We start from the raw sequence: 27,258 nt of genomic DNA, 5'->3' as shown, positions 1-27,258 counted from the left end.
CCCGTAGCTTACTTTAGTGTACACAGAAGACCTATTATTCACGTGTACAAACTGGTACCTATCAGATAGGTAGGACTTAAACCAGTTTAGGGCAGTCCCTGTGATTCCAAGTAATTCCTCTAATCTCTCTAGTAGAATATAGTGATCTATAGTGTCAAAAGCTGCACTAAGATCTAATAAAACCAGCACTGAGAGTCGTCCTTCATCTGAAGCCCAGAGTAGATCATTAGTTACTTTAACTAAAGCAGTCTCTGTGCTGTGTTGAGCTCTAAAACCTGACTGGAAGTCCTTGAACAGGCTGTTGTTTTGAAGAAATTCACAGAGCTGAGCCGCCACAACTTTCTCAAGAATCTTTGAAATAAAAGGAAGATTAGATATAGGCCTGTAGTTTGCTAAAGTGCTGGAATCAAGAGTAGGTTTTTTGTGAAGGGGTTTGATTACAGCTACTTTAAAGGACTGTGGCACATAGCCTATTGATAGGGATATATTTATTGTCTCCAACAAAGATGGACAGACCAGGGGAACAACTTCTTTAAACAGCTTAGTTGGGATCGGATCTGAAAGGCAGGTCGATGGTTTGGAGGATGAAATAATAGAGTTAAGTTCCTGAAGTCCTATATGTGTGAAACAGTTTAGGTTAGGCCTATTTACATTTAATGGTACAGCAGGCCCAGGTGAAGGCAGGGAATGGCTAATTTTATCTCTAATCTTATGAATTAGAGAAAACTGTGAGCCCTGCAAATATTGTGAAGTTTCAATGGATTTGTGAATGTGAAGATTTTGAGGGTTTGTTCAACCTGTCCACATATGCTTTGTGGACTTGAAGAAAGCATTAGACCATGTCCATCCACCTGTAGGGGGTTCTCATGGAATATAGGGTATCAGACCCCCTGATACAGGTCCGTCCGTTCCCTTTATGGCCAGTCTTAGAGCTTGGTCCGCATTGCCGGCAGGAAGTCAAACTTGTATCTAGTGAGTGTTGGACTCCACCAGGGCTGCCCCTTGTTACCGAGTCTGTTCTATGGACATGAATTCTAGGCACAGCCAGGGCGTTGAGGGTGTCCGGTTTGGTAGACTCTGGATTGGCTCACTGCTTTTTGCAGATGACGTGGTCCTATGGATCCATCAGTCCGTGACATTCAGCTCTCACTGGATGGTTCACAACCGGGATGAGAATCAGCACCTCCAAATTTGAGTTCATGGTTCTTGACCAGAAAAAGGTGGAGTGCCCTCTTCGGGTTGTGGATGAGATCCTTCCCCAAATGGAGGAATTCAAGTATCCTGGGGTCTTGTTTGGGAGTGAGGGAAGAATAGAGCGAGAGATCGAAAGGCCGATTGGTGCGGCATCTGTGGTGATGCAGAGTCCGCACCGATCCTTTGTGGTGAAGCTCTCAATTTACAGGTAGATCTTGGTTCCTAACCTCACCTATGGTCATGAGCTTTGGGTCATGACCCAAAGAACAAGATGGTGAGAACAAGTGGCTGAAATTAGTTTGCTTCATAGGGTGGCTGGGTTCTCCCTTAGTTCTCCCGCTGCTCCTCCGCATTGAGAAGATCCAGATGAGGTGGTGAGGTGTTTAGGGCACATCCCTCTGGAAAGAGTCCCAGAGGAAGACCCAGGACATGCTGGAGGGACTATGTCTCTTGGCTGGTCTGGGAACGCCTTGGGATCCCCTGGGGAGAACTGGAAAAACTGGCAGACCAGAGGGAAGTCTTGGCCTCCCTGCTCAGGATGCTGCCCTCATGACCTGACCGTGGAAAAGCAGTAGAAGCAGTGCTTAATTTGTAAATCATTAGGTCCCGGAACAAACGCCGGGTGTTGTTCCGGCAGGAAGGGAGAGACAAAAATGTCACAGAATAAAATTTTTTAAAGTGCGTTTTGCTAACTGAACACAAACAACCAATGAACCTAAATGTTAAATAAATGAATGATGAATCAGCGTTAAAGAAGCACGGGCAATCTCCCATTACGGAGCATCCGATTCTGACTCTGAACTACAACTGACAAATCTGCCATGTTTCAGCACCGAGGACAGAGAAAAATCAGCGCTAATTTAGCCACTCTCATCACAAAGGTCACTAAACTTTCAGAATACAAAAACCCACAAATACACCATTAAGGTCATAACTCCTCTAATGAATCAGCAGTACAGCAGAAAATGACAATAAATCATGTACGTACCTTTTATTTGTCAAAACAGCCAAAAAAACTGCCATAGAGAACTTTGTATCTTCACAACTTTTATACATATTTCACAGCTGAGGTCTGCCTTGTCTTTCATAAACCTAGAGTAGCAGCTCATCTTGACATAGAAATGAGCCTCTGTCTTATGTCTATACCAGAACTTTCCCCGTTGTCTCCTTCTATTCTCTCTTTCACTGAGTCCTCCTCGTGTCCCCTGGATAGTTCTCCTCCTGTGTCCTATCTGTTGGAGGCAGGTTCTCCTGCTTTAGCATCATTGCTACAGGTTCTGATACTCGCTACGCTAACTGCTGCTGTGCTACTGCTCTTTTCCATGATTTTCACAGAAACAACCTTGGATGTCTTTAGTTCAGGCTTAGCTTCATTTATTGGCTTAAAAAAAAATTACAAAAAAAATGAGGTAATGGATCCAATCAAATAAGTGCCGGTCTAAATCTGGGAGGTGTCGGATCTTGCTCTGGCCCAAATTTAGCTCTGGGTAGAAGATGGATAGATGGATAGATATCAAGTAAACAACGAGCAAACTCATCAATCAAAATGTCTTACTGCAATAACAGGGGGTTCATAGCCAAAGTGAGGAAGCTGGTTTAAAAAGCAGTAAGGGCCCATCCAAACCAATGTGAATACGAGCGAGGACTCCTGACCTCCTGACGGAGCACTGTGAAGACTTTGTGTATCTTTGATGTGATGTTCTGTGCCTCAGGTGTTTGTGCAGCTCAAAGAGCTGATGATGGACAGCCATCAGGAGCTGCAGTGGAGGGAAGCAGCTCACTGGATCATAGGGGAGGAGCAAGAGCAAGAGAAATGTCCTGTTCCCTCTCTGTGCTCCCACTCTCTGCTGGAGCTGCAAAACATCATCAGCCACGGTGAGGCTAGAGCTGTTGGAAGGATGAGAAAATGTGTGCGTGATCTGAAAAGACGTGATGTAATCAGATGCAATAAGGTTTAAAGGCGGGCATACACTGTGCGATTTTTGGCCCATTTGAGCTGAGTCTCGGCTAAATCGTGTGTCATGCATTGTGTAGTATACGTGGTGTAGTATACATGATGTAGTATACGTGGTGTAGTATACATGATGTAGTATACGTGGTGTAGTATACACGGTGTAGTATACACGGTGTAGTATACGTGGTGTAGTATACATGATGTAGTATACGTGGTGTAGTATACACGGTGTAGTATACGTGGTGTAGTATACACGGTGTAGTATACGTGGTGTAGTATACGTGGTGTAGTATAAATGATGTAGTATACGTGGTGTAGTATAAATGATGTAGTATACGTGGTGTAGTATACATGATGTAGTATACGTGGTGTAGTATACATGGTGTAGTATACGTGGTGTAGTATACGTGGTGTAGTATACATGGTGTAGTATACGTGGTGTAGTATACATGGTGTAGTATACGTGGTGTAGTATACGTGGTGTAGTATACATGGTGTCGTATACGTGGTGTAGTATACATGATGTAGTATACGTGGTGTAGTATACACGGTGTAGTATACATGGTGTCGTATACGTGGTGTAGTATACATGGTGTAGTATACGTGGTGTAGTATACACGGTGTAGTATATGTGGTGTAGTATACATGGTGTAGTATACGTGGTGTAGTATACACGGTGTAGTATACATGGTGTAGTATACATGGTGTCGTATACGTGGTGTAGTATACATGGTGTAGTATACGTGGTGTAGTATACGTGGTGTAGTATACATGGTGTCGTATACGTGGTGTAGTATACGTGGTGTAGTATACATGATGTAGTATACGTGGTGTAGTATACGTGGTGTCATAAGAAGCGATTAACACCTCATGACCAGCTCCCGATCATCAATCGTATAGTCGTAAGTAAATCAAACATGTTTGAAATCCTGGTCTCTCCTCATGAGGATATCACACTGTTGAAGCAGAGCCACGGACCATCTTACCTCAAACTCTCACACTGCACATTTGCGAACACTGTAGGAACCAGTGACATGCCGTGAGCACTAGGTTTGGTAGCAGGGCGTTACAATTGAGACCACCAATGTCGACATCAATGACAATTTCATATGTTTTCGACTGGCAGTGTTAATCAAACAAAATCAACATCGTAAAACACCATTAAAGAAACAAGAACAACTCAGAACAGCCTCAGTGAGGTGCATCCACAAAGCAAATCCTTCCTTTAGTACCATTCACTGTAGAATTTTCTGAATTTGCTGAAGGTCTGGTAGCTCAGGTGTTGGTCTCCCATCTTTTAAAACCTTTCATTTTTCCTCTAGCGTTGTCATCCTTCCTGTAGTGTTATCCCGCCCACTAGCTAGAGAACGTAGCAGCGGCCACACTGTATCAATTCACTAATGCACTGTGAACGTAAATATTGCATTTAGCATAACATGGTTATGTCCAAAGGCAGCGTAGAGAGCTGCCTTTTGAAGTAAATGGTTTTCATATTGGGGAACTGACACATCAAAAAACACGCTATGGGAACGGAGGCAGTGCAGCAATGTGCTTTTCTGAGAGGGTGTGGCCTCCTCCTGCCTTACAGCGGAGTGAGACTGTGCAGCGTCTCTGCCGTACCAGGAAATAGCAATGTTTAGTCATATAGCCTATGAAACGCACAAAATGCTGACACATTCAAACTTATAGGTACTGTAGGCTATTGGAAATGTAAAAATAAATCATTTATAATTATATTATAATTAAAGCAAATAATCAAAATATCAATTCACCCTTGGGTAGGCACTGCCTACCTGACTGTAGGTCACTGGTAAAGGAACACTGTAAAATTGACGGACTGTACTGTCTGTTTAATCAGTTCCTGGTCTGTTGCATTGCCCCCTTTTCTTTTTTGAAGCTCTTTTTGCTGAGATTTGCGAGTGTCTCTCCACTTCCAGGTTCTTCTTCTTCTTCTTCTTCTGTTTTAATGGCGACGCTTAAGAGTTCTTCTTCTTACGTTGCATTTCCGGAAACAACCCCCCGACGTGTCGTGTATTGACGTACAGTTTGAGCATACAGATTGTGTCAGAGTGTCGGTCCGTACAGTGTGAAGTACAGTTTGAGCTGGAGCTGAGTACAACGATTCAAAAAAATTGCCTGCTAGCTGTAAGGTGATCATTACATGTGACGTGATATAATGGGATTTGATGTGATATGATGATGGTTGTGACGCTGAGGATGTGTTGCTGTGATTTCAGGGCTGGTGCTCCTGGATGTGGGACAGAGGACTATGAACGGTGTTGCTCAGCACATGGTGGAGCAGATGCTGATCTCAGGTCAGATCAGCGTTGAAGACCAGAAACTGGTGCTGAGGGCTCTGATGCTCCAACACAGGTACCACCCAACGCCATCAATCCTCTTCAGTTTAATGACTCTCACTAACACGTGTAAAGAGTGCTGATATATGCTACTATTCAAGTAGAAGTACTGTTACTTGATTCAAATTGTACTCAAGTACAAGTAAAAAGTAGATCAATTAAATAGTACTCAAAGTCAAATTTACTAGTTACTTTCACCGCCCACATTTGTTATTGGTAATAAATCTTGGTACGGTTCCCTAACATACAGTAAACATCTTGTAAACAATTATGTTTTTAATAAAATTCACCAATGAATTCAATAAAAAATAATGACATTCTCAGGCTCTAAGTATAGATACATTTATGAACTTTAAAACTGTTTCATGTGGGTCACAACATAAAAAGGTAGAAACCACAACCTGAACCCAAGGAAGTAGATGGGAATGATCAGAAATAGATTGACTAACAACAATATGGATCATTTTATTGTTGTCTGATCATTACATTTTTTTTGTGGTTTCACAATGTTTGTTGATCATTTCAAAACAAAAAAGTATTTATTCAGTAACAGTTGGGTGTAGAAATTACTTTACTTTTTTTTTTTTAGAAAGTACCTAAAGCTGCAGTTTGTAAGTTTTTTTTGGTTTATTTAGTCAAAAATCCATAATCATCTTATTATATTGCAGTGTATATTGTAATCCAAAGTGTTCTGAGTGAACAGTGACTCTCTTCTTCTTCTCCTGGCTCTGTAAATTAGCTTTAGAAATGCAGGACTTCAGCCAATCAGAGATCATTCTACCAACAGGGCGAGTCCTTGAGCCATTTTAAGCATTACTATTGGCTGCTCAAGCTGCTCTTCAAAACTCGATGCACGTTCCCGATCTGAGAGTAGTGACAGTACCATAGCTTATCTTCTAATGCGGCTTTTGGCACAGTGGTTACACAGTAAACCAAGAAGAAAAAGGCAGACAGAGGTGGAGAAGCAACAGAATAAAAGCAAAAACGTGATCATGAGGGGCGGACGGTGTCGGTGTGTGTAGCAAACTGCGAGCAATCCGCTTTCAGTCAGCGCAGTCCGCCCTGAGTCAGAGAGAGAGTGATAACGGACGGAATAAATAGCTTATTAAAATGTATCTAAGGTGAAAAGAACAGACCCAATTGATCTGCAGTTAGGACGGAGTGTCTGTTCTGATCAGCTGAAATTGGCTGCTGCTCGGCTGCTTGTGTTTGAGGAACGGCTGTGAGCTGTGACCCTCTTACTGTCCCCACAGCAGTGAGTGATTTCATGTCTCTAAAACATCAGAAAACGCTCCAATAACACAAGATAAAGTTCCAACATTTGTTACTAGTCTCTATTGAGAAAACAGTTGCAAAGAGTTCCACAGTGTGCGCTTGCACGCAAGAGTTTCGTTCAGGAGGGGAAGGGGGAGCGTGGACTGCCTCACAGTTGTACATACTGCAGCTTTAAGTACAAGTGAAATTACTGATTTAGAAATATAATCCAAAAAGTACAAGTAAAAGCATAAAAGCAATTAAATTACAGTAACGTGAGTACTTGTAATCCATTACTTTCCGCTCTGTTGCTCTGTTCATAGTTACCTCAGCGATGACAAAGATCCCAGCGTCTTCAGTAGGAACATCTCTGCAGCCCATTTAAAGGCCAACTGTGAGACAGAAAAGGTGAACAAACACAAATACTAACACAACCTGTGGATAAATACCTAAATGCTTGCTGTGGTATGGTGAATATATTTATGCCGTACAGAAGGAAGCTTCCACCTCCTGCAAAGTCAGAACTAAACCAAGACTGAAGCTGCTGGAGAAGATTCCAGGACGAGCTGAGGCGAGCGTGATCCTCGTGGGTACGCAACAAACACTTACTGTTTAATTTCAGATCATTTCACACCAAGTGTGCTCACTGACACAATCACGCCTCTATATGCACACTCATCTGCCAGCCAGCCTCACCTGTACTCCAACCGTAGAATCCATGGAATGATACTCTACATCTTTCTCTCTTATCATATCTTTTCTGCCGTACTCAGTTCATTCAGTTAAAAACATTTACATCTAAGTCATCCCCATCTTCTCCGGTGTCACCCAGGATTCTGTCCTCACTTCATCATTTATCTCCTCCCCCACGGCCATATATTCTGTAAACATCATTGCTATGCAGACGACACCCAGCTCTACCTTTCCTCTAAAATCCTAAAGCCCTCCATAAGCTCACCCCTTCATACCTGACTGAACTCCTCCACATAAACACACCCAGCGTGACTTAGATCCTCCTCCCACCATGGGGTCCAGAGCCTTCAGCCACTCTGCCCCCCGCCTTTGGAATTCCCCCCCACCGGACATCTGAAACATTGACCATTTTTAAATCACAGCTCAAAACCCACCTTTTCAAGCAAACGCACTCATTGTGACTGTTACTATGTAGATTTCCCCTTTTAACTGTTACATATTTCTAACTTGTATTTTTCACTATTTATTTTATCTGTTTGTACGATGTCCTCGAGTGTTTTCAAAGGCGCCTATGAATGAAATATATTATTATTATTACACTTTTATAAGCTTGAGTTGGTGAAAACATGGCCACTCGGACAATAAAAGATGAACATACCACACAAATGGCAAAAAAAAGTATTGATCTGTAATTGGTGGTATTAAAGGGTAACCATATATTGAATTTTTATTTCAAGCACTATCAAAGATCAAATAAAAAACAAAAGGTTTATTTTATTTAAATGTACTTGTAGAGCAGCAGCAGGAGAAAAAACTGCTTGGTGGCCGCTATTATGTTCAAGTCGTAGACAGGTGTTGTGATAAAATCCGTGACGGGACAAAACGGTGGCTCTGGTGAATAATTGTGGACATCAGCCACTGGAGACACCTTTTTGTCAGGTAACGGATTTTGTCACAACACCTGTCTACGACTGGTTTCCACACAGACTTCAACCACTGACTTCTGTGGCTTTGGAGAATTATGGTAACACTTTATATTGGGAACACCTATTAACCAGTTGCTTATTAGCATGCAAATTAGTAACATATTGACTATTAATTAGTCATATTAAGTTCTTATTAATGCCTTATTCTGCATGGCCTTATTATACAACCAGTAAGCCTTTAACTCAGAGTTTTCCCTCAATAACCTGAGAATTATTACTTATTAGCAGTAAGTAAGGAAGTTGTTATATATGAATTATGATCTTAATAAAGATAGGGTTAAGGTTAACTTTAACCCTGTTTGGACTGTGAGACTAAGGCATTAATAAGTACTTAATAATGACTAATTAAGAGACAATATATTACTTGTGCTAATAAGCAACTAATTAATGGTTAATAGGTATTCCCTAATATAAAGGGTTACCAGAATTTTTTTTTTCTCTTAACCTTAAAAAAATAACAAAAAAAAAAAAAAACAAGGGTAGAAAAATCTTATGCCAGTACTCACTGGTAATGGCAACTATATAAGACTAATTTGTATAGGTTGAAAACTATGCGAGGCGCACGGTGGCTTAGTGTTTAGCACGTCCGCCTCACAGCAAGAAGGTCCTGGGTTCAAGCCCTGGGGTGGACTTGGGTCCTTTCTGTGTGGAGTTTGCATGTTCTCCCCGTGCTGCGTGGGCTAACTCCGGCTTCCTCCCACAATCCAAAAACATGACCGTAAGGTTGATTGGAGTCTCTAAATTGCCCATAGGAGTGAATGAGTGGTTGTCTGTCTGTGTTGCCCTGTTGATGGACTGGCGCCCTGTCCAGGTGTAACCCCTGCCCACCGGCAGACACCCCGCGACCCTGTTAAATGGGAATAGCGGGTATGAAAATGGATGGATGGATGCAACTATGCTATCTTTGCTGAATTTTTTTGTAGTTTTTTTTCCCAAAGGTCTTTCATTCCAAGGGGAAAGTGTTGTATTTTATTGTCATGGTCACTTTATAGAAATTCTGTGAGCTACTCCTTCCCTTTGAAAGGTCCAGTGACTCTCCTGTTGTGTGTGCAGGCAGCATGGACTTCTTGGAGAAGCCTTTCCTGGCATTTGTGCGGCTACAGGAGGCCATTGTGCTGGACTCTTTCCTCGAGGTTTCTGTCCCTGTTAGGTTTTTGTTAGTCCTGCTGGGCCCACCCACTGCCAATGTGGACTACCACCAGTTTGGTTGGTATATGTCCATGCTCATGTCAGACAAGGTAATACAATGAATAAATAGAACGACCCATAGCAACATAGCATGTTAAACCTGCAGCCAATGTCTCATCATTCAGGAATTTTATGGGACAGTATGCCAGGTTAAAGATGGAGAGGACCTAATGACAGCCGTCAATCATTTCCTGGAAGACAGCCTAATTCGTCCACCATCTGATGTCAATGCAGACAGGCTGCTACAAGTCCGCATCTTCCTTCAAAGGGGCCACGCTCAACAAGTGGGAGGGAGGAGCAGAGCATTAATCAGCTGCAGAGACAGACCGACATCCAGAAAGACAAAGGTCTGTCCGTTATCATGTCTGTGCTTTTGCAGACTGTTCTATCATGGTGTATCAAAGAGTGTTCATCTGTAGGGATTGAGACCATTTCTCAAAGTCCATCACAATGCCACAATACATTCAATACAGGAAGGATGGGATCAAAAAGGTAACAACTACAGACACTTAAGATGTACGGAGTATTGATGGGTTTAGGGTTGACAGTTTCTGGCTAGTAAAAGGAGGAGCTAGTAGCACTTTGCTATGCAGCTTGGGGCCAGAATTTTCCAATTATTTCTTGAAGGTAAGAGCAAATATCCGCTGCTAAAAATGAATATATCATCCAGCTGTTTTAGAAAACTCTTAACAGCCCTTTGGGATCTTTTACAACGGATAAGTGGTGTTAAGTGACAGAGCCTGTTGTGTACTGTATGTACATTAACTCACGCAAAGACTAAAACATGCACATTTAACCGTAAGCCAATCTTGAATCATGTCAAGATGCTTTAATGCTCTCCTTATGAGAGAACTCATAGGGAATGGGATACATTAAAACAATCACCTCTGAGGAAGACTGGCAGTTGACAGTCAAAACATGTCAGGAGATACAATTTCCTGAAAAAGCTTGTCTGAATAAACAAAACCTTAACACATACACATAAATGTGTCACAACAATGTGTTGACCTCTAAACTATGATAGATCTTGTATGTACATTGGAAATTGAACTTATAAACCAATCTCAAGTTGGAATTATCCATAACAACACATCAACATACATGTGTACAATGTGTTTCTCATTGTGTTTTGGTCAGAAATGGATGCAATATAAGCGGTGGATTACAGATACATCTTAATGTAGTGAAATTGCAGCCGTGAACATCACATTTCTCCTGTTTCCACTTTCCGAGTGCTGAAATAGCGTCAGTGCAGTTCTTAATGTTCGCTGGGCATGGGTGTTTTATGAACGAAAAAAGCTTCAGGCACAATGTAAATCATGGGACCGTGGATGGTTGCGAACTTTGACTGATTAAAGCTTGCACATGTGCCAATGAAATGACGGATTGAACATTAGAGCCTTTACCAGGATTCAAGGTGCAGATAAATTTATAAAATAACTGCAGTATATTGTGCCATCAGTTTTTTGATCTTTTTCCAGATCCTTCAGATCCCAAACCCTGTGATGAAAACCCTGCGACGCACTGGGTCCTGTTTGGAGGGTTGATCAAAGACGTAACAAGGCGATACCCTCAGTACCTCAGCGACATTAAAGATGCTCTGAATTTCCAGTGCTTAGCTGCCACTATTTTCATCTATTTCGCCGCACTCTCTCCTGCGATTACCTTCGGTGGTCTACTGGGTGAGTTGAATATTCGCTGCAGGAGTTTAAGGCTGCTGAGATGATAGGTGATCTTTTATTTCTGCCTTGTGGTTCAGGTGAGAAAACGGACGGCCTGATTGGTGTGTCTGAGTTAATCGTTGCCACAGCATTGCAAGGGATTGTGTTTAGCTTGTTGGGAGCTCAGCCGCTGCTGGTGATCGGTTTCTCTGGACCGTTGCTGGTATTTGAAGAAGCTTTTTACATGGTGAGAGTTTTTTCACACGTCCTTTAGGGAATTCTCTGTAAAGAAATCAGTCATCTATAGAATGTTGACATATTTGCTCTCATTAGATCTCGTTTCTACTTTCCTTGATTATTAATGGATACAACAGATCATTCTCTATGAAAAAATGAGTTAGTTGGACCAACTAAACTGAATTATTTAAGTCTAATTTAATTAAGTTCTTTGAAATTAAGTATGTTTATTTAACGCAATTGATTTAATTAATATTTACTAAATAATTAAATTGTTCTAAAATCATTGTTACATTAATTCAACTGTAAACCAAAAGTTGTTTACATTCACTACTGATGTCAGCGTGACCCCAAAGATGTGTTTTCAAAGATTGAAAGTTGTGCTTAAACTTCCTGGAAACACTGGAATACTGCCCAAATTCAATGTCTTGTGGAGTGACCTCACATCACAGGGAACACTGCAAATAAACCAGAACAAAAATGGCATCAAGGAAATCACTGTCTTCCTTTTTTGGCAAAGAAAAAAGAGAAATCTTGGTAAGAATTGTCAATGTAAAACTTTAAATGCTGGTGTTTCCAATGACCTGGACATCAGTCACTTTATTCTTCCATCACCTAAATAGATGACTAGCTGTATGAACATAATCAATAACCCTGATACATGTAAAGCTAAGAGCTTGATCGAGGTTCTCTGCTTCCTTCACAGCAGACTGCTCTGGATGCAAAATACATCACACGATATCTGACTCCTTTGTTCTTCTGGTGCTTTCCACCTACACTTCAGAGTCCAGGGGTGGGGTTTTGACCCCCACACTCTTCACCATTTGCTGGTCATGTGATAACCAACAGCATGATGGGGGTGCTTCCAGTGACCTTTGTTTTCATCTTTGCTTACTACTCCAAGAATCATATCTTCTAGGACCTTGCGTTGACTCCTTTTAACAATGCTGTGTGTGTTTACACATACTAAGTCCAGTTCCTCTATAATAATTCTACACAAACATTCAGGTTCCATCATTCTGACCACACTCATAGAATCAGTGTACAGATTCTTACAGAATGAAGTAAAAACACTTTTTAAATATCAGAAATGTAACTTTGAACATTGCAGACTAACCTCGTATTGTTAGCGATGACGTGAGGCCTTTTAAAATAAGTTGTGGCAAAACCACAAATAGAAACAGATTCTAAATCCTCTGCGTCAGCACTGATGTAGCCCAGAAATTTCAACCTTAGATTTGTTTTTGAGATAATCCCATTTTTCAGAAGAAATACCTTGGATTCGTTGATCTGTGAGGCCCCAAACTATGTCTTTATCTGAGTTAAAATAAGTGACAGGGATCATCACTATTCCTGTTTTTTCTGGCTTGTATCCAGTAGTGAACCCAATTGCAGAGACGGAGACTGAGACTGGTGATGAATGCAATGAAAATGTTTATTTTCAGTACTATTCGTTAGTTGTTTGCAGGTGAAGAGTCCGGATGAGAGCTGACAGAGGCAGGCTGGTGCGTGGAGAGAACAGGGGATCCAGGGCGGGTCTGTAAGCTGACAAAGAGGCAGGCAAGGCAGGTAGTTCACAGAGTTGTCCGTGTGGCTGAGCCAGGCTGGTGCAGGAGTGGAGGGAAGGCAGGATCTGACTGAGCAAGAGGAAACTGAGTCTACGATCTGGCAAGGAGGTGGAGCTGACGACCGGTTCTTATAGCTGTGGAGAGTGGTGATTGGTTGTAGCTGCAGCTCAACTCCTGCACAGCTGAAGTCACTCCTGTAATTAAGCACACACACAGTGGGAGAGAGCCTGCAGCCTAAGAGGAGGAGGCAGAGGGCCTGACAGCAACAGTGTTGTTTTGGTCTAAATTATAGATTTTAATTCTTCATAATTTTAAAGAATTGTTTCCTCAATTGTGACGTAAGTTGTTCTGCACAGTTTTTCTGTGAGTGTGATTGGTCTGACGCTGCAATCTACGCCCATTTCTTGTGAACGGGTAGCGCACATAGCCAGGCTGAAATCACCTGGGTTAGTGAATGTGTTTATATCCTGCTTCGTAAACAACTGCTCTGTGACAAAGAATGTTTGGTTAGGTGAAGCTATCAGAGATATCAGGATATACTGATCCAGTGCAGGATGGAGAAAAAATAACAAACTTCCTATATTGTTTTTTCAAGTTACAAATTATTTTTACGCCACAACACAAAAGCCACAAAGGAAGGAAAAATCAATGAAGAAAGGGAAAAGTTAACAGAGGCAAAAAAAAAACAAAAAATCCTTGGAGAAAAGTCAAACTGAAAGTTAGAACTGAATGAATACTTGCAGCAATTGCAAGTATGTTTGTAAAAATGACCAAACTCGATCCTAACTTCCATGGATTTTTTTTTTCCTCCGTTGTGGCTTTTGTGTTTTTGCCAGAGTTTCAACAATATAAATATTATTAGCTTTAACAAAAATAAAAAATAAAAAAATATATATATATATATTCCTACATCTACATTTTCTCTTGTTCTTTCTAGTTTTGTAAAGTCAACGGTATTGACTATCTGACGGGTCGACTGTGGATCGGGTTCTGGCTGGTGCTCATTGTGCTTCTCACTGTGGCATTAGAGGGAAGCATTCTGGTCCGTTTTGTCTCTCGCTTCACTCAGGAGATCTTCTCTTTCCTCATTTCTCTCATCTTCATCTATGAGACATTTGCCAAACTGGTCAAGGTATATTCAAAGAGATTTTTTTTTAAATCAAACATAGAAACCTGTGTAGATGCTTTATGTAATTCCAGTTCTGTTGCTTTTTTGTAGATATTTCGGGAGCATCCACTTCAAAGCCATGGAAACAACACATTGTTTCCATTTGACTCCAACTATACTGGAAATTCAACGATTTTGGAAGTTGAATAGTGGAGAGCCAAACACAGCTCTGCTCTCATTAGTACTTATGGCAGGAACATATTTGATTGCCTTCTACCTTCGCAAGTTAAAGAACAGTTCCTTCTTCCCGGGAAGGTTGGTGGCATATGAGTTTAACAAGTCTGACATGATATGAATATAGTATTTTTATATTCACACACTCACACAAAGCTCACTTTTAAGGTTTTCCTTTGAATGTCTTTTGATCCTAATCCTTGTGTTGGTGTTTTAGCTTCGGAGACTCATTGGGGACTTTGGGGTTCCCATTGCCATCTTCATCATGGTGATGGTTGATTACAGCGTGGAGGACACCTACACCCAGGTGAGAGTGGTACTTTTAAAAAGCACAGGAACAATCAAGAACTTTTAGATAACTGTTGTTTTTTTCTGACTGACAGAAGCTAAATGTTCCGAGTTGGATTCTCTGTGTCCAGTCCAGAGAAACGGGGATGGGTCATTTCCCCACTGGGATCAAACGGGGAGTTTCCTATGTGGATGATGGGAGCGAGCGTGCTTCCAGCCATCCTGGTCTTCATCCTCATCTTTATGGAGTCCCAGATCACAGCGTACATCATCTATTTCTTCTACCTTCAGTATTTGGACTCTTAGCTTTGATTGTTGTGTTTAAAATGTGTTTTTACATTTGCTCGTACGAATCCCCTCCAGAGATCTTGTGTGTTGGTTGTCTTTGTGTCCTTCAGGCTGATAGTCAGTAAGAAGGAGCGGATGCTGGTGAAGGGAACGGGCTTCCATGTGGACCTCCTCATCATTGTGTTGGTGGGGGGAATATCGGCCTTTTTTGGCTTACCCTGGTTGTCTGCTGCCACTGTTCGCTCTGTTACTCATACTAACGCTTTGACTGTCATGACTAAACCGAACACACCTGGAGAAAAGCCAGGGATCCTGGAGGTCAAGGAGCAGAGGGTGACTGGGTTCCTGGTAGCTGTTTTTGTAGGTGCGATGACCACCAACGACTGAGTATTAATTCTGTTTCTGCATGTCTGACATGATTCTGTACCTGCTCCGGTCTGCAGGTCTGTCGATTGTGTTCGGAGAGGCTCTGCGTCAAATCCCTCTGGCTGTGTTGTTTGGGATCTTCCTCTACATGGGTGTTATGTCGCTCAATGGGATCCAACTCACAGAGCGACTGCAACTGTTACTGATGCCACCAAAATACCACCCTGAAAGCAGCTACGTCCAGAAGGTCAGCCCTGTGTCCTCGCAAACATGTCACCAAAAAACTGGAACATGCTTTTGAAAACTGATTGTGAGCACTCACGCTGAGCTTTGGATTATCTATATACTGAATGTAAATATATTATCTGTGGATAAAGGGACTCGTGGTTAAGGAAGCAGGATTGTAATCATAGGCTCACTGGTTTGAATCTCCCTGGTCCATGACTGTGAAATGTTGATCAGTTCCTTATATTAACTCTAAATGCTCCCTGGGTGCTACATCGTGGCTGCCCACTGCTCCTCGGGGAGGGGTTAAATGCAGAGAACACATTTCGTGTATGTAGCTGTAGGAATAAGGATTTATTAATAATGGGTTGTATGAATTAGAATATTAATTATGATTATTAATATTAGCTCAAAGGATGCCGGGGTGCCACTCCTTTAAACAGGAGAAATAGGTCTAAGCTTTAGACTAAACCCATTAATTTGAAACCAGCGAAATAAGATTCGTACAGCAACATGTATACCTTAATACACAGTTTTAATAAAGAGGAACAAAAGATTACATTTAAACTTTTATTCAAAATTAAACAATTAACAAAGTCAAAATATCAATTAAAATGGGATAATTAAATCATGATAAAATACATTTCTAGTCAAATAAGAATGAGGATTATACATAATAAGTCAAAACGTTATTCTAAAGAAAGCTAGTCTACTAAATATGGTATAAAGAGGTAACTATGCATATTCGAATAAAATATAAAATCAAAGCATAAAAATACAAAATGAGCTCATTAAACATGTAGGGAGACATAGACAGGAGAACAAACAAATGTTTATGGAGTAAAATGTGGTTAAATTGTGTTCTGCTGGTTCCATGTTCGCTGGTCCATACCTTGAGGCGAAGTTCTGGTTGGACCTAGAGACGTTCTGGGTTTGCAGGAACAAAGTTCGTCGTAGCAGTAGCTGGCGTGCCGCCGTTGAGTTCTGTTTTGTTAAACGGTAGGGTTCCTATTGACGGATCCACAACCCCTTCTGGGTTGATCGCAGCAGGTTTCAGACGAGGAGAGAGAGGACCGTGGTTTGGTCCGCGGTTCAGATGTTGGTAGGTCGGCTTTGAGGCACGCTGTTTTGCGTCTTAAGCTGTTTCTTAAAAATCTACGCAACTACAAATAAAACAAAAATGAAATGAAAAAACTGGAAAAATGAGGAAACGTGTTGTTGAGCATGAAATGCCAGCGTCCCAAAACTGAAGTTTTGTGAGCAGTGCGTCTTTTTAAACAAAACCTGAGAGACGTCTATTGGATGAGGTGTTTTGGTTGATCATGTCAGTGATTGGGCAGTGTCTCTGCTTTCAGCCTGTGGGTGTGTCTGGAGTGTGTGTGATGAAAGACAAACAGAGGGGTTCTAAGCATAACACAAACAATAATAATTAATTCAGCATAATTCAAATCATCTTTTCAACATCATATATTGATATATCATGTATTATGGGACACTTTGATACCAAACATTACTAGGAAGTAACAAAGTATTGCTTAAGAAATCAGTTGTAAATTTTTTGGTAAAATATTGTTTTTAAACATCATGTTCTTATTTTCCTTACTATATGGTGGACAGTAAATACCTTAATACTAACATTGTGATGTTTTCTGTTGGTGTTTTAAGCACTTTTTAAATGCTGAAACATTTAAAATAGCATTATGTTGGGTATAGGACCGACAATATTTGCGATTTCAATTTCTGCAGGAACCATTCCAATAATGTTTTCTTTTGTGACTTTTCAAACCTACTAACAGTTTCTTTGTTCTCATTTTGGAGGAAAAACAGAGAGCTGGTGTTTTTCCACAGTCCTGTGGGACCTTTGGTTAGTGTTCTGGAGGTGACAATTCACCGCCGGGTGTCGGAGCCCAGAGTTTGAAAACTTAGCATGTAAACATTAGCCGATAGCTTCTTTTTGATTGTATTTGCATTTCACAGTGGGAGACAGACTTTCTAAGGTTCAAGGGTGTGCGACGTTGGATTTGTTTGGACTGCAATGATACCGTTAATAAATTGTTTCATAAATGCTTTACAAATTCCGTGTGCATCTAAACTGACTGTTGTAGATTAATGACACTAAACGAGTCCGGACTGAGTCTGTTCTGGTCTGAGGAGATCCGGATCTGCGAGGACAACAAACTGGAACTGGAATAGATGGGGTTCAACTCCCTACAGTGTCCTTGCTAAAAGCCAACATATATGAAAACACAATAGTTATCACTCTACACATTTCACAACAAACCTAAAGTCCCTGACGTCTCACCTTCCAACCCAACCTCATTTAACCATCCATGAAAAAGCTACTGAACCTCCCACTTTTCTATAGCAATACATACTTCCTACAGGCACTGACTTCGTATATGACAATAAAGTATAACGTATATTCTACCAGTGTTATTAAAACACTGTTAGTTTTACCTGTGAGGTAGTTTGAGAGGGAGGAGCTCGCATTCTTATTGGGTAGGAGGAGCCAGGATTATCAGGAAGAGAAATTTCCCCCTTATGACAAATTATTGCGGAAAAATCAAACTCACCCGTTTGTAGCTGACTTTTTACAAAATGTGGTATAATAAGGCAAGACTGTAGCTGAAGGGCTAAACCACTGAGATAGAGAACAACAAACTCTTTATTGCTTTTCTTGACTGGAGAAGTAATTTCTATGTGACTTCAAACAGTAAAGCCTGCTGTGACACAAATGTGGGCAACTGTCGGCCCAACCCTCGCTCTGAATTTAGGCAGTGCCTACAAATGCACAAAATTACTCCGAAAAAGCCACACAATGACAGAAAAAACACAGAACATCATCATCAATTACAGAAAATACACAAAGCAACAACATAAACACAAAATAGGAACAAAAACACTCAACAACTCCAAACACTGACAAAGCAACATCAAAAATGGACAAAATTACAACAGAAATAAACACAAACCCTCTGATTGATCTTTATTCGAATGATGAATGTTGATCATGTGACCCTCAGATCAAGGCAAGGCAAATTTAATTGTATAGTGCATTTCATACACAAGTTGAGTCAATGTGCTTTACCGAAAACATTTAACAGTTAAAAAATCAAAAAGAACATTAAAATCAGCAGAAATTTTTTTTTTTTTTTTCACATAAAAATAAAAGCCTTTAACTTGGAGTTAAAGCTAAAGACTGGTTCCTTGTCCTGTATGTAATCCTTTCATTTAATGTTTTGTGTCTCACCTTGTTTTATTGTTAAGTGTGACATTTCTTACATCAGCCTGTCTAACAACAACAGATGGAAATCAGCCTATGGCTATAATCTGACATATTTACATTTTTCTTGAATGGTCATTGATACTGTCCCTACTTAAATAAAAAGAATAAATAAATTAATTAATTAAATGTGATTAGATATAATCACGTGTTTATGGCCATGCTGTGATCACTCCCTCGCTCTTACAGGTGCGCACCTTGAGGATGCACCTGTTCACCATCGTACAGGGGTGTGCCTGTCTATTCTGGGCGGCGTCATGGCTACGGCAGCAGCGTTGGCGTTCCCCTTTGTGTTACTGTTAACCATTCCTGTGAGGATGCTGCTGCTGCCCTGGATCTTCACCCAACAAGAGCTTCAAACTGTGAGTGTTTGAATCAGCACGTCACATATCAATGCCCACAGTTACATGACATTTTTTTAAATTTGGAATGAATTATTTTGAATGAAATTATTCTGAATTAAAGTGTTCCGCTTCATGTTTACATGGAAATAGTCATTCCGAATTGAGGTTTACATGGAAAACATTTATTTGGCTTTATTCAATTCGTCTTTAGGTCTGGGGGTTGGGAAGGTTTTGATTGGATCGGAGGCGAACGTGTCACGTCTGCAGTGACGTGCCATCAGGGTAGGCAAGGTAGGCAGTGCCTACCCAAGGGTGAATTGATATTTTATTATTTGTTTTAATTATAAATTATTTATTTTTCCATTTCCAATAGCCTACAGTACCTATAAGTTTGAAAGTGTCCGCATTTCGGCATTTCATAGCCCAAATTACTAAACAGCGCTATTTCCTGGAACAGCTGCACAGTCTCACTCCGCTGAAAGGCAGAGGAAGGCCACGCCCCCCCCAAAGGCACATTGCTGCTCTGCCTCTGTTCTCATAGTGCGTTTTTACGTGTTTGTGCATGCGCAGTCAGGTCCCCAAGATGACAATCATTTACATCGTAACGTAACCGCGCTATGCTAAATGCTATACGTAAGTTCACAGTACATTAGTGAATTGATATCACATGACTGCTGCTGCTACGTTCTCTAGCTAGTGGGCGGGATAACACTACAGGCAAGATGACAGCACTTGAGACGATAAAGAAACCTTTTTTTTGAGGAAAAACAACAGCTTTAAAAAGATTGGGAGACCAACACCTGAGCTACCAGAGCTTCAACAAAGGTAAGATTAGAACATTGTTGGTACTTTCTACAGTGAAAGGTAGGTATGGCTTTGTGGATGCTCCTCACTGAGGCTGTTCTGAGTTGTTGTTGTTATTTTCTCCGTGTTTCTGTGTTTCCAACACAAACAACGGATGTGCTGCCGTGTCATGAGATATATCTTGTTGGGAGAGTATGGAGGCTATAATAAATAATTGTTTATGTTTCTTTAATGGTGTTTTCGATGTTGATTTTGTAAGATGGCTAAATTCTTTTTCATGTGGATCTTGTTGGGTTTTTTCTTTCTTATTATGAATTTTATATTTTGATAAGCGCATTGAGATGACTTTGTTGGAAATTGGTTTGATCCTACGACACATAAGATACGTTTCGGTGTGAATGCAGCATAAGGCTCTTATCAAAAAAATTGTACCGGGTCGGGTCCGGGAGGCCATCTTGGATTATGTCGTCAACAGCGCATCTTCGTGACTGGGTGAGCATCAGTGACGTGCCGTCAGGGTAGGCAAGGTAGGCAGTGCCTACCCAAGGGTGAATTGATATTTTGATTATTTAATTATAATTTTTTTTTTTTAATTATAAATTATTTATTTTTCCATTTCCAATAGCCTACAGTACCTATAAGTTTGAAAGTGTCCGCATTTTGTGCGTTTCATAGCCCAAATTACTAAACAGCGCTGTTTCCTGGAACAGCTGCAGTCTTTTTTTTTTTTTTTTTTTTTGCTCTGCTGTAAGGCAGAGGGAGGCCGCGCCCCCTCCCAAAGGCACGTCGCTCTTCTGCCTCCGTTCTCATTGCGTGAGTTTACGTGTTTGCGCATGCACAGTCAGGTCCCCAATGTGACATCAATTTACACGTAAAGGCAGCATAGAGAGCGGCCTTTGCACGTAACTGCGCTATGCTAAATGCTATACGTAAGTTCACAGCACATTAGTGAATAGATGACATGTGACTGCTGCTGCTACGTTCTTTAACTAGTGGGCGGGTGACAGCGCTAGAGATGATAGAGAAACTTTGTTTTGAGGAAAAACGACAGCTTTTAAAAGATGGAGACCAACACCTGAGCTACCAGATCTTCAGCAAAGGTAAGGTCAGAACATGTTTCATACTTTTCACAGTGAATGGACAAAAGGAAGGATTGGCTTTGTGGATGCTCCTCACTGAGGCTGTTCTAAGTTGTCATTTTCTCCGTGTTTCTGTGTTTCCAACACAAACAACAGTTGTGCTGTCGTGTCATGAGATATTTCTTGTTGGAGAGTATGGAGGCTATATTAAATAATTGTTTATGTTTCTTTAATGGTGTTTATGATGTTGATTTTGTTAGATGGCTAAACACTTGTTCATGTGGATCTTATTGGGTTTTTTTTCTTTTATGAATTTTATATATTGATAAGCGCATTGAGATGACTTTGTTGGAAATTGCTTTATACAAATAAAAATGATTTGAATTGAATTAACACTTGACAGCAGAAACATATGAAATTGTCATTGGTGGTCTCGATTTGCAACGTGCCTACCCAACCCTAGTGGTCACGGCACGTCACTGGTGAGCATGGGGGGAATTGCCAGAATTACTTCACAGTTGAATTAAACTTTTACAAGACGGAGATATTGTTCCTTTCGGAATTAAAATCAAAATAATATGGCCACTTAATTTGGATTTAAACTTTAATTCGGAATGACCATTTTTATTCTGAATTAGGTGTTTACAAGGTCAGTTTAAAGAGTATTTCACTTTTATTCTGAATTAAAGAGTAATTAAAGCTCTTATGTAAACGTGGCAATGTGATTTCATAAAGGCTCTGTGGGCGGAGCCTCAGTTCGTTGTTGGGTTGCAAACCCTCCTTCTCTTTATCTGACTGACCTTTAACCTTTGCTTCTGCAGCTGGATGCTGATGATGCAGAGCCCCACATAGAGGAGGAGGAGCTGGATGAGCACGCTCACATCTGCATGCCCATGTGATGGCGACGTGCTTGTGGCCATCCCAGCAACTTCCTTCAATATTGTGACTGTATCGTATGGTTTAACACATGATGCAGATGAAGGAAAACTAAAGAGGGACTTCTGATCAATAAAGTAGAAAAAACTTGAACCTGGCTCTGTATGTGACTATTCTAATCCCAGAATGAAGTCTGACTTACGTTTGTTCTAACATCTTACAGTGCAATAGACTAACACGATTCAACTAATTTAAGTACAACAAAAAAGAGAAAAAGATGATATCATAGATCTACTCATATCTACAGTAGACCTGTTGGTAGAAGCTTTAAAAGGCAGCTGTGATGCAGCTGGTTTCTGAGTTCTTCACTAATCAAACATCACTGATAATTTCACACATTCAATGAAAAAATACCAGCCAACAACCAACCGGACTAAATGACAAGAGTTTCAGACCTAGTTCAAGTTTAATCCTCAGAGACAGAGACACGTCTGTCTCACAGAGGACTCAGAGACACTGAGGAATCAATAGACCAAAACATAAACCCAGGATACAGAGGCTCAGTGAAGGAAGTGCAGGTAGTGTGGATGTGTCTCAGAGAGTCAGAGGAAACTTCATAAAAGGACAGACGTCCAGCAGGACAGTCCACATACACGCCTACCCTACCAGAGGAACGACAGGAAGAGATACGTGTGTCTTTGTTTTTGTGACTGAAGGAGTAAAAACCACTGAAGCAGTTCAGACTCCAGGACTGATCATTACGTCCAAACACACAATCACTACTGTTTCCTTTCCTTCTGATTCTTCCGTAACTCACTGCTATATAAACATTTCCATTCCTCTCCACCTCCCAGTAATAGCGACCAGTCAGACCAGTACTACACAGAACCTGCCAGCAGTAATCAAATCTGTCCTTATGATCAGGATAAAGCTGCTTCTCCTCCACACGTGTCACCGTCCTGCTGTTGTCAGACAGTCTGAGGTTTGTGTTGATGGAGTTTGTGTCGAGGTGAATGTGACAGAAATCTGATGAGACACAAAGAAACAACAGTTGATCATGTGATGCTTCATTCTCTCTGTATCACTGACATGTTCATTCACTCAGAGCTTCATGACACACACACACACACACACACACACCACACACACACACACACACACACACCACACACACACACCACACACACACACACACACACACCACACACACACACACACACACACACACACACAACACACACACACTATGGGGGATCACCTCTTAAATTCATGCGTACCTGCCTGCCTAACTTTCACTAAACTTACCTAATTTAAGCAGTTAGGTGTAGTGGCACGTGTGACGTGAGTGAAACTATAGCAATCAGGTGTGCTTCATTATATAGCACCGTCTGCGTGTCATCTAACCAAAATTGTTAGGCATCCAGGCGTGTACACGCGCACACGTCAGTAAGTGTGTGTGCGTGTTGAGTGTTGTCTCCTGTCCAATCACAGCAACGAGCTGACTCAGAGCGTAACACTACAGTCACTACCACTCTATGGATGGGTGTCGTGACACAGACTGTAACCGGACTAAATGGTGGTTCGTTATACACTCAAAACTCACACACACTTACATACCTGCACGCGTGTATACGTCTGCACGTCTGGATGCCTAAAAGTGTTTACATGTCACGTAGAAAGGTGCTACATAGTGAAGTGCGCCTGATCGCGATAGCTTCACTCACGCCACACCTGCGTCTAAGTGTGACTGTAAAATCTAGAATATAGTTTAAAATACTCCTGTTAGCATACAAAGCTCTACATGATCAAGCTCCTGTGTATCTTAAAGAAAAAGCTCTAAACCTAAAAATAGAACTAAGATGATATAGTAGAACACCAACATTATATTCAAACACGATCCGCCATCTACACATAGCTCTAATGGACTGTAATGATTGTCCAGGGACACAGTTGTGCTGGGTTGAAGACAACTCCCCATTTCTGTCCCTCGTTGCATAACCCATCATACTGCTCACACTGCTTCACACCATTTACACTGATATCCACCCCATATATATATATATATATATATTATATATTATATATTTTGTTATTTTGTCTTGCAGTCTGTGCCTTCTCCTCGCCCTCAGCTCTCTCTTCTTTTTTCAGGTGTCTTGATGCTGGAGATGGCAGTTCCTGATCAATGGTTCGCGGCTCAACTAGTCTGGAACACTTGGATGGACCTATCCTTCTGTCCTATTCTGTTTGTCCCTCTGTTCACTAACCCCAACCAGTCGAAGCAGATGTTCTCCGCCTCTGAACCTGGTTCCGCTGGAGATATTTCTTCCTATAAAAAAGGGAGTTTTTTCTTCCCACTGTCGCTAAATGCTTGTTCGTGTGGATCTTGTTGGGTTCTTTCTTCTTTTTTACTATGGACTTTGTATTTTGTTCAGCGCTTTGAGATGACTTTGTTGTATTTTGTGCTTTATAAATAAAGTTGAATTGAATTGAATATATTTATGTTTGTTTGGTGCACATCCAGGTGTGGCGTAGGTGTGCATACACTAAAATGTGTATGCATGGGGGGTGGATCGCTTCTAAATTCATGCGCACCAGTTCGATAGACTGATGCGCATTAATTTAGAAGCAATCCACCCCGCACGCACGCACGCACGCACGCACGCACGCACGCACGCACCAGCTTTGATCCTCTGCTCTCCTCCATGGTCCGCCCTGCAGGAGCAAACACAGGCAGTGATTTACACACCTAAAGAGTCCAAAGTGCTGTTCAGAAACCTGATGCCATCTCCATCAAGCTCTCCATGTTTCTACTGGTTTGTCTTCAACAGCTTCACCTTCTTCATCTCCTTTAAAGTGTTCCTCTCTTCATCCTCACTGATTGTTTTCACCTCCTCTGATCTTCTCTCTCATTCTTTCATCAGCTCCTCAAAGTTCTCTCATCACCCTCTCCTCACTGCTCACTACCTTCTTATCTCTGTCCTTCAAAACCCAGAGTTTGTGAACCTTGAGGTCGTGACCCCATATGGGGTCCCCCAGAATTCAAATGGGGTCACCTAAAACATCTAGTAAATGATCAAAAAGAAATTTCTGATTAAAATTACATTTTTGTAATTTTAAAGTATTTTTTTTTCAAATTAAAACACCACACACTGTATTCTATACTTTCACTTCGTCAAATATAAATCTAGTTAAAGAAGATACAGTATAAAAATTAAATAGTTATAAATAATGAAATAATCTATTCTAATAATAAAAGCAAGAAAGGTCTGTATGTGTGTTTGTGGAGCGTGGTGCCTGTTCAACCTGAAACTTTGTCAATGGCTTCCAAATACCCAGAGTGTGAAAAAGAAAAGAAAGTGTGCAAAGGACAAAGTGCTGCGGAGCCTCTGGCCTCACTCACAGTAAACACCCTGGGACTGATGAAAAATATGGTTTTACTTGAAATTAAATATTGTGAATTACGTAATGTTCCAAAGATGTTTTACTACTTGTTCATTTTTATTATCTCAAACAAGGAAATTCTGGCGCATATAGTGTATCTGTGCCCCCCCACCTCCAATATAACACAGAGGGTCGCCCAGTGATCCTCCAGCTTTTGGTCTGTGAGACTGAACTCCGGTGCACTCTTTCCTCCACCCGTTGAACAGACGTTCATCCGATGGAGAGTGATACATATTTTCTCCACTGATTTTATGGCTGACCATTTCTTTTTTACCTCAGTCAAAGTCTGTTGCTCTAAGGCAACGCAACATGATCTGCCTTTCTATCCATCGTAATGCGCACTGTGTTACCATGTTATTCTCTCATGCGTATGTCCACCTCAACAATTAATTCCTCCATCTCTTATTGAGTGAAATTTGTTTTATTTGCTCGTTTTCCCCCTTGGTCCACCCTGAAATTTGTATTTGTGAATATTCATAAAGGGCATTCACTGGACCTTTTATAGGCCCAGTATGGGTGGAGCAAAGTGTTTTCTCACGTCCGACATTTTTCAAGTTGATTGTGATTTAAAACTTAAACAGGCGTGGGACGAGCGTGCGCTCTCGTTTAATAGTTGTTTAAAAAAGAAATGTACGCAAATGAGACCCCTGCTTTGCTTTTCCAACCCGTCCCAGTCCTCCTCCTTTAGTGTCCCACCTCTCACACCTTCATCACATTCCTCTGATACAGCTCTCTGTCACATCAAAATCAGAATCAGAAGAGCTTTATTGACCAGGTACAGTTTAGAACAATACCAGGAATTTGACTTGGTAGTTGCAGTAAAAGAAGACACATCAACACACCGTAGCAGCCATTTGCGGCGCCCACATGTGATGGGGATTGATTTGAACATGTGATCAGCTGCTGTGATGTGTCTCACCTCAGATTGTGCAGTCGCTGAGAGAGCAGCTTTACTGCTGAGTCTCCTGGATGGTTGTAGCTCAGGTCCAGCTCTCTCATACTGGAGGAGTTGAAGCACAAAGCTGCTGCCAGAGAAGCCCCGCCCACTCTTGTGATGACACAACCTGACAGACTGGATTCAGAAAAACATCCACAACTCAGGAAACAAGTGAGGAGACGAGGAACAGGACAATGTTGATGGAACATGTGATCCCACTGACCTGAGAGAGTCCAGTTTACAGTGAGGACTCTTCAGCCCTTCACACAGCAGCTTCACTCCTGAATCCTGTAGATCGTTGTTACTCAGGTCCAGATGTTTCAGACTGGAGGACTGAGAGCTGAGGACTGAGGACAGAGCTGCACAGCTTCTCTCTGAGAGACCACAGAAACTCAGTCTGTGGGAGAAAGAAATTTAAATTATTTATAATAATCATCACATCATTGACAGGATTAAAACCTCTGCCGTGTACACTTCATTAGCTTTTTATTACTTCCACCAAGGTGGTTTATGTTTATTAAACTGATTTTTAATCGACATAACTCAGTTATGTTGAGTTGGTTCTTCAATTATTGGACCGAGTTTCATCCAATCAGAACTCTAACGTATTGATCACATCAAATCAGTCTGTGTTGTTTACAAACATTAATACCATCATATATCAGGTTGAGCAACGGTTATTAAATCTTTACATAATGCATAAACTATGCTTTATATTTTAGTCAACTGTATCTGTGACAGATTTAGTCAACTAAAATATTAATGTCATTTACTTAACTGATAGTAGACTAACAGAAATAGTCCTGATGATTACATTTTGACTAAAATTAAGTTGCATTTTCGTCAAGACAAGGGATAATGATTATTTTTTTTTTTTATCATAATTTGTCAAA

At 41.0% G+C, this 27,258-nt stretch overlaps 1 protein-coding gene across 1 annotated transcript; it reads left to right on the top strand.

Annotated features, from left to right (window-relative positions):
* Window positions 1-1,169: 1,169 nt before the first annotated feature.
* On the top strand, window positions 1,170-22,102 carry LOC114478821 (anion exchange protein 2-like). Its single transcript, XM_028472102.1, is given in 21 exon segments — window positions 1,170-1,382; window positions 2,907-3,069; window positions 5,386-5,521; window positions 7,083-7,167; window positions 7,253-7,349; window positions 9,492-9,676; window positions 9,752-9,910; window positions 10,006-10,066; window positions 11,108-11,308; window positions 11,386-11,534; window positions 14,030-14,224; window positions 14,312-14,406; window positions 14,408-14,519; window positions 14,652-14,741; window positions 14,818-14,835; window positions 14,837-14,985; window positions 15,121-15,374; window positions 15,454-15,623; window positions 19,074-19,110; window positions 19,113-19,246; window positions 21,933-22,102. Coding segments are annotated over 21 exon segments (2,781 nt in total). The 3' UTR covers window positions 22,011-22,102.
* The last annotated feature ends 5,156 nt before the right edge of the window (window positions 22,103-27,258 follow it).

The sequence above is a fragment of the Gouania willdenowi genome, chromosome 17 (genome assembly GCF_900634775.1).
Source record: "Gouania willdenowi chromosome 17, fGouWil2.1, whole genome shotgun sequence".
Taxonomy (NCBI): Eukaryota; Metazoa; Chordata; class Actinopteri; order Blenniiformes; family Gobiesocidae; genus Gouania; species Gouania willdenowi.
This window is presented reverse-complemented; position numbering and strand designations above follow the sequence as displayed.